General features: G+C 42.3%; 1 protein-coding gene across 2 annotated transcripts in view; it reads left to right on the top strand.

Moving 5' to 3' along the window:
• LAMB1 (laminin subunit beta 1) overlaps positions 1-12,766 on the top strand; it is a 118,411-nt gene that overhangs the window by 24,276 nt on the left and 81,369 nt on the right. For both annotated transcript variants that reach the window (XM_053252956.1, XM_053252957.1), the window contains 5 exons: positions 1,930-2,003; positions 6,830-7,018; positions 7,103-7,166; positions 10,424-10,626; positions 11,695-11,815. In XM_053252956.1, coding sequence (XP_053108931.1) covers positions 1,930-2,003; positions 6,830-7,018; positions 7,103-7,166; positions 10,424-10,626; positions 11,695-11,815 — 651 coding nt within the window. The remainder of the gene's footprint in view (positions 1-1,929; positions 2,004-6,829; positions 7,019-7,102; positions 7,167-10,423; positions 10,627-11,694; positions 11,816-12,766) is intronic.

The raw sequence follows: 12,766 nt of genomic DNA, 5'->3' as shown, positions 1-12,766 counted from the left end.
TGGGCAGCGGGGCGATGGATACACCAACAGAAGTCCCAATCTATCCCTGGTCCCCAAACTCAAGTACACATTCAATATGGTCCGATACCCTGACAGGGACCCTGGTAAGGGAGATGTTATCCTTATAGACTACAGCCACCCCACCTCCCTGCCCACGTCCCCATACCTGCTCCTCTACAGAATATCCTGGAGGGAGAAGCTGGGACCAAACTGGACCACTAGCCTCCCCCAACCATGTCTCGGTAATACATACCAGGTTGGCCCCTTCATCCATGATCAAATCATGGATGAGTTCAGATTTATTTTGGACCGGCCTGGCATTACAGAGGAGCATTGAAAAGCTATGTGGGTTGTTGGCAGTGCTTCCCGAGGTCAGAGAGCTCGGCTATGATAGTAAGCTATATGCAGCAGCTTGTACCTTTCACTAAGCAGTTGACATAATGAAATGAACAGAGTATTGCCTTAATCTTTATGCCTCTTAGGGCCAATTGGTATCCAGAGATGAATTGTCCCTGTCTATCAAAATTCCATTTAGCTGCAGTGTCTATTGGCTGTGATAGCTAAACAAAACCTGTATGATCAGAGGCAGTATATCACTGAATACCACATGTAGTAGGAGCTGACCTTTGGTCTCGGGGTATGACTCTTTCTTTGGGTGCGAAAGTCCCTGGCTTCAATTCCCAGACAAGCACATGCAGTGGGAGAAGGAGGGGGTTACACTGTTGTGGACGGGGCTGTAGCTCAGTGGCAGAGCATTTGCTTTGCATGCAGAAGGTCCCAGTTTCAGTCCCTGGCACCCCAGGTCAGATTGGGAAGGTCTGTTGTCCGAAACCCTGGGGAGCTTCTGCAGTTCTTATTTTAAGGCAATCTATTCAAGGCTTAGATGAATTGAGGTGGAGGGAAGAGTAGTAACCATATGTTTTTGAAACGAAAGGTGTCATAAGTGTGGCATCTTAATGAATGATAGTGAAAATCATTGAGGCTATTTTAACATCCAAGTACTTGAGTATAATCTTGCCAATAATTTAAACTACAAGAAATGTTGATATGACTGGAAAACCATTTGGTAGCATAAAATAATGTTTAATGGGAGGAAGGAAGGGCAGAGAAAGACGATCTAACAACTGCACACATGAACAAAATATATTTGTGAGGATGTAAATATTAACTGTGTAAGACTGCTCTTTCTCTGAGTGACAGTAACTTTTGGGGTATAAATGGATGGAATGGTATCAGAGGTCACTAGTCTTTGCCAATAGTGTAAAGGCTTACCACTCTTGTCCTGCTATTATCACCAGAGTTAATCAAACATTTTTGATCATAGCAATGCACTTTGATGTACACCAGTGGTTATTGTCACTATTCTATCATATAAAATATAGTGTAGAATACTGTGGCATTAAAGCAGTGTTATAGCTACTATGGGAAAATGGTTCTGGACTGTTATAAAAATAGCAAACCTTACACATTCTGTGGATGTTCTTTAAGAAAACATGTAAAGCATAATGCTATTTACAAGTAATCAAAGGGTCATTGCTTGGTCCTAACCACTTTTATTCAGAGGTTCCACTGGTTTATATAGAACTTGCTTCTAAATAAGTGTGCCTATGCAAACTCACTTCCACTTTCCTTTCAGTGCCATGAATATTCCCATATTGCCAGTCTTGTATTGTGATCTCGAAGCTAGTAGATGCCGTGCCTTTTTAGTTTCTGCAGCAACTTGGTGATTAATATTTTTGTAGTAGTGTTTATGACCTTTTGTAGCAATGTTGAGCTGTATGATGATCATTCATATTACTGAAGCCAAGGAGCAAAAGACTGGCTTTTGTTTTGAGCCTATTCCCTCAAGGAAAAAAATGATGAAATTAGAGTCCTGACAAATGTTCTTGTTTACTGTTCAACGTCCCCTCCTCTCTCTTGGTCCTGTAGGGTTAGAAAATGTAACCATCCAGCTGGATCTAGAAGCTGAATTCCATTTCACTCATCTCATTATGACCTTCAAGGTAAAGAATCCATAACATTCTCTCAAATAATAAATGAGCACTGTGTAATCTGGTACTGTTCATAGATGGCAGAAACTTAACTAGCTATTTAAGAATAAGACAAGAGATGTTCAAGGTTTCAAACAGTTCTTCTTAAACAGATTTTTAAAGCTATTAACATTGGAATGTGAGAAGACAGACTACAACATTGTTAGTGTCAAGATGTAAGTTAATTGTCTTGATCTGTCATTTTAGATAAGTCTGATTTGGAATTTATTCAAACTCTCATAAAGCAGGAAAAGATAAGGGGTGTTTCTTCATATCTGCTCTCTGTAGTAGAAATTAAGAGTTGGCCTATCTTTGGAGGTGTTGATTACTGAATTACTGTTGATCTAAAATTGAGAACTGTACGGATTGTAACCAGGGGGGCATATATATGCCTGCCGAGAAGATACACTTTATCTCACCCAAGGCTTTTCCTCCCACAGCAAAATGAACTCCTATGGTATAAGGCTAGGCTAATTCAAGGTTAGTTCAGAAAAGTAAAAGAAGAAGAAGTAGGATTATTTATTCTTGTAATATCTCTTCATTGCAGGTTATCAAAAACCAGAGCTCAAACTCTGACATAAGGTCAAGGCACAGCACTTCATTAGAGGTTTTCAGTTGCAAAAACAGTAGCAAGAACAAAAAGACAAAACCAAGAGAACAAGCTCAAAAATACAAAATTGTTCCTCCCTCTCCGTCTCCCGGAGGGTCTCACTAAAGGAACAGCCTACACAGTTGATATTTCCATCTCAGGTGTTTCCAAATTATGTTAGTGTCCACTCTCGATCTCTCCCTTCGACCCCAACACATTGTTTCAGGCCTCAACCAATTTCATTCTCACTTTCCCTCCTCCCAATTTAAAATAAAAAAGCAAGTGCTGATAATCTCATTGTTCTGACTGGGAGGGAAGAAGTGAAAGCGATGCACAAAGTGCACAACCAAGAGGTGCTGTTCTCAACAAAACCAAGGACTCGCACAGAACTATACAAAATGGCTTTTCTTAGGCACCATTTTACCTTCTTCTAGTCATTTGGGAGCAAACACCCACCAATTCCACCTCAAAAAGGGACGCAGACCATAACAGTGTCCTGTGGGAGGACTAGCCAAGGCATAGGAAACAACAAAAAAGATGATGTGAAAATGCCCTGAAGAAAGGGCTTTGAAAATTGTGTCCTGTTTTCTTTTTTGTTGCTTTCAATACTACAGGTGCAAGCTAGACAAAGTAACATGTACCAACCATCAGTGGAATGCAGTGGGGTTTAAGTTTGCTTAATTTTCTTTGTACCATTCCTGTCTGTATCAGAGGTTAACTGTAGCAATATGATGTCTTTAATACACAGAAATATTGGCTTTAGAACCCTTTCAAATCTGGCATAATTTACAGGAAACATGAACATCTGTATACAAAGTGCTTTTGTTCTAAACAGATGTTCTGGCAGGACAGATGTACCATATGGTTTAAAATACATTTTACTGGGAAGTACACAATAGTTTGCATTCAGAAAATCTCTACTGGGATTGCATTCATCAAGGTTAATGTAGAACTTATATGAAAATGATCTGGATATTTTGTACCCAATGAACAGTGTGTTTGAAACAGGCAGTGTTTTATAAATAAACACAAGTTGTCCATAGGATAAACCCTTTTTTAATCTATCATTTATTTTTTAACCAACAAATCAAATATCCTAAATGCAAATGTGCTCTTTTTATAGGTATCTTTTTAGATAACTTGTAGTTTAATAAACAATAGCTACCAGTCATCAGAAATATTTTTTTAAATTTCCTATTATAGTAACATATGAGAGGCCACGTAATTTTAAAAATTAAATGAGCATTCCTCTGCCACTCAAGTCTTACCCCATTTATTAGTTAATGACTTTAGTTAATCAGCCAATTAAGGCCACAGTCATGTGCACACTTGAAAGCACACACCATTGAACACAGTAGGACATTCATAGTAACACACTGTACTTCTCAGTTAAATCTTGCAGACCTTATAACCACTTAAGCTATGGCCATATTACCAAAATAATTCTGATGCCCATTAGGAAGAGTTAACTTAAAGGGGGAATATTTTATTGCTAATAATATATTTGCATACCACTTTTCAACAGCAACAATGTTCTCAAAATCATTTACTTAGCAGAAAACTGAGAAAATGGTTCAGTGTCCCAGAAAGGCTCATAATATAAATAGAAATGCAATGGAGACACCAAAAATACCAACTGGGAGGGACACTTTGCTGGACTGAACAAGGAAAGTTACTATCCTCCTTCTTAGTATAAGAGAGCCCCCACTTTAAAATATGTCCCTTTGCCCAGTTCACTGCTGATTCATAAGAAACATTGGGACTTCATATAAAATTCCTATATAGCATGCTAACCAGGGACAGAGATGCAAAAGACGCACATAACCCCAAATTTGCAACACCAGTGAGGATTATTGTTAGGGGTGTGCAAACAGGTTCTAAACTGAACTGGTTCCATGTCGAACCAGTTCGGTTCGAAGGTTAAGGGTCGAGCTGAACCACCCCCCTTTGGCTCGACCCCAAACCAACTCCCCCCCCCCCGGGTTTGGCAATCAATTTTTTTTAAGATCATGACCGAGCCATGCAGGGTCCCACTGTGCAGGCATGGCGGCCTCCAAAATGGCCACCACACCAGGGAATAGGCTTGGAGAGGGCCGAAGATGCCTGAACCGGGCAAATTTTCACTCTCCAGGAGGCCGGTGGCGGGAGGGGGAACCTCCGCAGACCCCCCTGCTACCTTGGAGAAGCCCCCGGAGGGGGTACATTAAAAAAATATTTTTAATTGCTCATCAAACCCGATCGGACTGGACTGGGTTTTTTTGAAGGGGGCCAAAACCAAACTGGCCCGGTTTGGTTCAAGTTCAGTTCGAACTCGAACCGAACCGGGCTAGGTGGTTTTGTGCACACCCCTAATTATTGTCATCCTATTATGAACTTACAAGTTGCCTTATACTGGGTCAGGCTATTGGTCCATCTAGCCAAGTGGTTCTGCAAAGTATCAGGCACAGACCTTTCTCAGCCTTGTTCTCTGTGGTCCTCAACCTTGCTACATGCCGTTCATTCATCTGCCACTGAGCCATGGCCCTTAGTATAATAGACAAGTTGGTGCAGGTTTTTCCTCATTGTAAGAGAAACTTCCTAAACAGTCGAGCTGATTTACATGATCATGTTTCTTTTGTGGTAATTGCAACTGGTGTGTAGCTTAGTTATCTTCACAATCAGCTACCATGAATAAGAGTCTATGGATAGAGTAATCATATGAATCCTGTCAAAAGGTGGTAGGGATGTACACAAACCTGTTCAGAGGCCCTTTTACGGGTCTCTGAACAGGTTTGAACACTGGGTGGGTTCATGGTTTGAAGGCGGGGGGATCTTGCTTTAAGGGCGGGGAAGAGTGCACTTATCCCTCCCCCTGTTTTTCCCCTGCCAGCGCTGGAGCTAGGTAAAATCTTTCGGGGCAGCAGTGTACCTCCCTGCCACCCCTTCTGCTCCTTTGGCTAGAAGTACTGGGTGTGCCTCTGCACACACACATTGCGATTGTGCGCGTGCGTATCTGACATGCATGAGCACATGCGCACCTGGTACTTCCGGCCACTTCCAGCCAAAGAAGCAGAAGGGTTGGCAGGGAGGTATGCTGCCACCCCGAGGGATTTTGCCTAACTCCAGTGCTGGCAGGTGAAAAGCGGGGGGGGGGAGGGGTAAGTGCACCTTTTCCCACCCTTAAATTCCTACCTCCCATCCCTTCGAGCCACCCCCGCCTGGTGTCATGCACATCCCTAAAAGGAGGTAGACTGAAACATGATAAACAAATGTCTGGGATCTCTAGATAAACAACCTGTGTGAATCTGCCCCTTCCTGTGGTTCCACAGAATTATTTAAGAACAAGTTGACTCTCCCTGGTATAATTTGCTTTCCAGTTTTCCATCCCTTCCATTATTAAAATGAGCCTGTTTTGTATTTTGTATGGAGTTTCCCTTCATGGAGGCTTATCTAGAAAGTCTGCATTATTGTACCAAAAATAAGCAAAGGAAAACATAAATCTTTTGTTTAGAACCACAGATGTTGATTTCAGGAGGTAAGCGATAAAAGGAGAGCTAACAAAGACAAGACAAGCTCTTTTGTTTCTCATAGAGCAGGCCTGCTCAACCTAGGCCCCCCCAGCTGTTTTTGGACTACATCTGCCATAATTCCCAGCCACAGTGGCCAATAGCCAAGGATTATGGGAGTTCTAGGCCAACATTTGCAGGAGGGCCAAAGTTGAGCAACCCTGTCATAGAATCATATTTACAGGTAAATGCTTATTTTTATTTTCTACAATATAACTGGAAGTCAGAAACATTATTAGTAGATGCTTTACTGAAACATTCTGTTGTACCCTCATTGTAATTTCATGGGTATCCCATACCTCACGCAACACCATCCTTATACAATCTGGGGTTTCCTTGGTACAGATGTGCTTTGTGTTCGTACAGCTCAGGTGACTGAATGGATATCATTATTGATATGCTGCTTGGCCTGTATGCCTATTGACTTTGTGTGAGCACCTGCAATTACAAGAGGCTTATTGTTATTTTAAACATATTCTGTGGATTGACATGTGTAGTCAACGACGAGGTCTGACTATTAAGTATGAAATAGCAGCAGAAGGAAAAAAGACAAGGGAAATAAAGTAGACTATGGGGAAATAAAGACTGGCAAGTTGTTTTGAATAGCTGATGAACAAAGATCCAAATCATTTGTAGCTAAAGATCCTTTTAAAACTTATTTTTAGACATTTCGCCCATCTGCAATGTTGATTGAAAGATCCTCGGATTTTGGGAAAACTTGGCGAGTATATAGGTACTTTGCCTATGATTGTGAGAACTCTTTCCCAGGTGTTTCAACTGGACCTATGAAGAAAGTAGATGACATTATTTGTGATTCCCGATATTCTGATATTGAACCTTCAACTGAGGGAGAGGTTGGTGTTTTGTGTATGATTTATCTGCCTTATATGTTAAGTAGTAATTTTTGTGATAATGATGAATCTTCACATGTATTTCAGGTAATTTATCGTGCTCTAGATCCTGCTTTTAGAATAGAGGACCCATATAGCCCAAAGATTCAGAGTATGTATGCAGTTTATTTTCTCTTCCCTTAAATTATTCCTGATTTGCCTCTAGAACTGCACTAAGTATTTTGCAATAATTATAGTACCTCCTATGCCAGTCCTATACAGTGAAATGTTATTCCATTTTACAGATGAAGAAATAAAGCTGAGAAATACAGTAGTTCAAAGTTATTCAATAATTTTGTGACTGGACTGGCATATGAACAGGTCTTCTGGGTTCAGGTTTTACACTATTCTCTAAATTACACAACCTCTTATCAAGAGAATTACAAAGGCTGCAATGAAAATTTTAAAAACTTGCATCAGTGTATGGTGCACTACATTGTCTTTTGGGACTAGTTTTGTTTCATCTCTTTAGAGCACAAGTGGCTTCAAAGAGACTTTGCATATGCTCTGAAATGTTTCTGATTTCAGGACTGAGGTTTTTCATTAATGTCATGCTGTATTCCCAATTGTGATTAAAGGAGTGTAAAACATGAACATTTGTATGCTGATGAAAGAATGCTGAAATGTCCTCAGATGCAAAATCAAAACAAAACAAAAATGCCTCTTTGAATGCTTAATCTGGTTTTTCTTATTAAGTTAAAGGGGTGTTCAAAACCCTTCTCCTAGTCTCTTTGCTAAGTAGAGTCCACTCTGGTTTGCATTTGAATAGGATACTACAGGCAAACCTCATTACTTGTGAGGGTTTTGTTCCTGGCATACTACCACGAGTAACAAAACTGTGAGTAATAAGGCGTTATGCTATGGGAAACAGGGGTTAGGTTCCAAAAGGGAGGGAAAACACTTAAAAACATGAAATTGCTTACTGTACCGTGCTTCGCTGGGTCTGCATTTGCCCAGGATTGCCCCCAAAAGCTTGGAATGGCCCACCCAAACCTGCAAAAAAAAAAAAATCATGGGGGGAGAAATTCATTTGGTTTTTTAAAAAAAACTAGTCACAAAATGGCTCCTGTAGGCAGAGGAGCCAGAAAATGGCTCCTGTAGACAAAATGGAGGCCAGAAGTTACCTCCACAGTCACTTTGGGCCTCTGGGAACCATGTATTTGTGGGTTTTAACCCTTTCGTGTCTGCAGATAATGAAAACAGATGTCAGTTAGACACCCATGGATATGCAAAACGGCGGGTGGCGAGTCTGCGAATAGTGAGGTTTCTCTGTACATTTGTGAGCACTGTAAGATATTCTCTGTAGGGGATGGGGCCATTCTGGGAAGAGCACCTGCCTGCTTGCATGCAGAAGGTTCCAAGTTCCCTCCCTGGCATCTCCAAGATAGGGCTGAGAGAGATTCCTGCCTGCAACCTTGGAGAAGCCGCTGCCAGTCTGTGAAGACAATACTGAGCTAGATAGACCAATGGCCTGACTCAGTATATGGCAGTTTCCTATGTTCCTAAGTTATTTACTGAAACTAGCTGGGCCGGGCGCAGAGCATCTGTGCCTCTGGCAACCCACCCACTGCTACCACCACCCCCAGCACACCTGCCTGGCTTTCTGGACAGCCACTTCTCGCACCCACCCACCCCACACACTTTCTGTTGGGCTGGTGGCTGGCTCGCTTCCTCTCCCCCCGCCCGCTTCTCTGTCCCACCCCCGTGCTTTCTGACAGGCCGGCCGGCTAGAAAGCTGGCCCACCACCTCCTCTTGCCCACCCACTCCCGGTAGCAGCTGCCAACTCCCGCGGGCCAAATCAGCCCGCTGTTGCTTTCTCCTCCCAGTGGCCGGCCCACCATCTCCTCCTGCTCCCACAGGCTGAGTCGGGCTGGCCCTCCGCCACCTTCTCCTCCTGCCCACCGGGCCGCCTGCTGCCACCACCTCCTATTCCTGCTGGCTGGCCCGGCCAGCATTCCTATTTTCCCCCATCCCTGTTGCTAATCCTATCCAGCAGCTGCTCGCGAACTCTCGCAAGAACTGCCATGGATGGGATTAGCAACGGGTACACCTAGGAGAAATAAATATATAGAAGAAGTGACCTGTCCAGATGCCAAAGTGCATGAGCTAGTTGTAGCATAGTAGTAAAAAGCATATGCTGTTAGTCCCAAGTCCGAAGCTCACGTCAGCCATCAACATCATGGGTCACCTTAGGCAAACCTCTGTCTCTCAGCCTCCCCTTCCCAACTTACTTTCCTTAAGTATCAATAAGGTGGAGATAATACTGGCCTACCTTACAGAACAATGAATAATGAGATAATGCAAAATCCTTTATTATTTTAAGATGCTTCTAATCTAAGGGTTGATAGTGACTATACTGGAGTTCTTAATAGCTCAATGGAGCTAAATGTGCTTTAGTCCCAGTATTTCAGCTACTCTGGGCTATTTAAGGGTGCAGTATATGAGCAAAGTTTACCAGACACTTGCTACTAAATCTCCATTCATTTCAGTGCATTTGTTTAATCTAAGTTCACTTCCTATCCTAGTGGTGCATAAAAGGAAAACAAATATGTCAATAATAATAATTTCATTTTTATGGTGCTTCATCTTAGCTTGCCTATGTTCAGGCAGGGTTCTTGCTGACTTTCAGGAGTAGGGAGAGTTGTTGCTTTTCTGTGAGCTCATGACATTTGAAATGTATACAGATGGCACTGCAATCAAAACATTCTTATCTGAATTAAACATGCTTAATTGATCCAGAACATGTCACCATTGCAAAACAACTGCAACAACACCTGACTCAGCAGTAGAACATCAATTAAAGTTTTATAAAATAGTGAGATTGAACAGAACCTCCCAGCTTTTACCCTGCTCTCCCACCTACATCATTGTGTCTCTTAATGTGATGAAACAAAGTGTGACGTCGACTCCTGGTGACCACAGAGCCCTGTGGTTGTCTTTGGTAGAATACAGGAGGGGTTTACCATTGCCATCTCCCACGCAGTATGAGATGATGCCTTTCATCATCTTCCTATATTGCTGCTGCCTGAAAGAGGTGTTTCACATAGTCTGGGAAACATACCATCAGTGATCCGAACCAGCAACCTCTGACTTGCTAATCAAGTTATTTCCCCACTGTGCCATTAGGTGGCGATGGAACAAGGTGGTCTCTAAAATATACTGATGATATAGTTTTGATGTTTGTTTCAGTGGGGCAGGCTGCATGATCTCAGACTTTATATAATGCAAAATATGTCAGCACAATCACTAGCCGTCAACATGGTAATAGTGATAGCTGGTATCTCTCTTTTTAAATATGCTGGTGGTATATATATTGGTGCCTTATTTATAGAGACAGATTTTTATTTCCTATTTCTTTGCTTTTTCAGATTTGTTAAAGATCACAAATTTAAGAATCAAATTTATCAAACTGCACACCCTGGGAGACAACCTTCTGGATTCTAGAATGGAAATCAGAGAAAAATATTACTATGCTGTTTATGACATGGTTGTTCGTGGGAACTGCTTCTGTTATGGGCATGCCAGTGAGTGTGCACCAGTTGATGGATTCAGTGAAGAAGTGGAAGGAATGGTAAATACATAGCTTTCCTAACATACAGTGGCTGACATTCTGCTTACATTTGCTAGACTAAGTCCTACTGAAATTTATTCCTTTAGAATAACTCCTGAGTAGTTGTACTACTGAGCAATTTAGTCAGGATGTCAGCCAGTATTAAGATCATTTATGGGTCTACCACTCATATACTAGAATGTCCCTTTCAATAAACAGACCTTTTTGAAACTACCAGTATAAACAAAGGTAGTAAAACTGGATTTAATATTAACTTAAATTGAGGGGTGTGTTTTGATAAACATTACTACGAAGGCAAAACTCGGTGCAATAAGGGCAGACCTGTTTGTTTAACAGGCTTGCTCCAAATATCTATATTAAGCAGCTGTGACTGATTTTCAGAGCAAAAAAGGCACAAGGGAGGAAAATGGAATTGTCTCCATGCCTGTCACTGTCAACCTACCTTCTTGTAACTTCTCTCTCCAGGCTCTTCCCCGACCCCAATCAGCTCATCTTAGAGTTTGTCTAAGGTGAAAAACACCAGGAGGCAGGGCTAGTAGGGACAGATGATGGATATATAAGTCATGGGATATTGGCATCCCAGTACACCCTTTTGCTCCAAAACTGGACCACCAAGTAGACCCAGTTTAAACAAATGGGTGTGCTGCCATTGCATCTAGTTTGATCCGGAGTCAGCTGCTTGTATGTAATCATCAGTCTGTTTTCCTGGGCAACACATGGTTCCCTTCTACATTAGGCAGGTGAGGAGGGAACCTCTGTTGCTTTACTTGTCAACATCCTGAGTATCACTGATCTGGTGAACTCCTGCCTCTGCCTGTTCCACAGCACTCTGGGGTGATCAAGGGCCTTCTATCATAAGAAATGTTTATCTGATTAAGCATCAAGAATGGATGGTCAGAGCACTGGATGGATAAAAGCCCCCATGAACAAAAAAGTGTGCTTCTCTTAAATATCAAAGATGTTTGCAAATGTTTGTATATATGAGACCTTAGTCAATGGGAGGAAATTACCTAGTGTTTTTAATATGCTGTAACTGTACATGAAAATTGTTTACTCTTTGTTTTTAAGGTCCATGGTCACTGTATGTGCAGACACAACACCAAGGGCTTAAACTGTGAGCGGTGCTTGGACTTTTACCATGATTTGCCCTGGCGACCTGCTGAAGGACGCCAGAGTAATGCCTGCAAAAGTAAGTGTAACCAGTTGTAAAGTATGTGGTATTAATGTCTGATAAGGCTTTTATGCAAATCTGTGCATAGTCCGTCATAGGACTGCATTTCCAAGTATTTCCATTTAAACAAAGGTCTAGTTCTTCTTTGTGGTCTCTGTGCATCATACATGGGTTTGCGCCTGCACAGAGCCACCATCCGGAAACCTCTAAAGCTTTACTTTATTAGGAAAAAAGAGTGGGGAAACCGCCCCCCCATCTGACAGTTTACCTCACTCCCTCCAGTCTTTCATTGGCTGCCACAGCTGCTACACATTTGGCCACCTTCTCCAGCTTTGCTGTCTGTCTGTTTTCAGAATTTGTTGTTATATTAGGAAAAAGTCTTCTCCCCTATCCATTTATTCATTTTTGTCTTTATTCTACCTATCTATCCTCTCGTTCACTTCTCCCTGTCATGTTTTGCATCTTGACTATTTAATGTGCCACCCGTTTTTTCTCTAGGCCTCTTATAGCCACAAAAGTTGTTTTTTAAAAAGTGCTCTCAGTGCTTCTCCAAGCTTCCCTTGTCAGATGGCCATTCTCTGTGGCTAGACTCCTTGGGGGAGACACACCGAACAGATCTTTGCCTGGTCTGCAGAGGTTTTACTAAACAGGCCTGCCATAATTGGGCCACCCACCTTTGGGCATTTCTCTGGGAAAGAGCTCTTTTAACTAGCTTCTCAGTTGCGGGGACATTGGAAAAGTTGGTTCCTGCTCTACTATCTCTCCGCTGTATGGGAGGATCTCAGTTGGACTTGAATATGCAGGCTGCCCCTGAACTGCCCCCTGGTCTGCCTGTGCCTACAGCACTCCCAGTGCCTCCCTTGGTGGCTGCTTCTCCTGCCCCTGCAGCTCCTGTGGAGCTGCTATTAAAAGAGATCATAATAGCTTGGGCTAGGCTATCGGTCCCGGCTGCTCCTGCCTCCGCTGCTG

This window comes from Hemicordylus capensis, chromosome 5, assembly GCF_027244095.1.
Source record: "Hemicordylus capensis ecotype Gifberg chromosome 5, rHemCap1.1.pri, whole genome shotgun sequence".
Lineage (NCBI taxonomy): Eukaryota > Metazoa > Chordata > Lepidosauria > Squamata > Cordylidae > Hemicordylus > Hemicordylus capensis.
The sequence above is the reverse complement of the archived record's forward strand: the minus strand, read 5'-3'. Positions and strand labels throughout refer to the sequence as shown.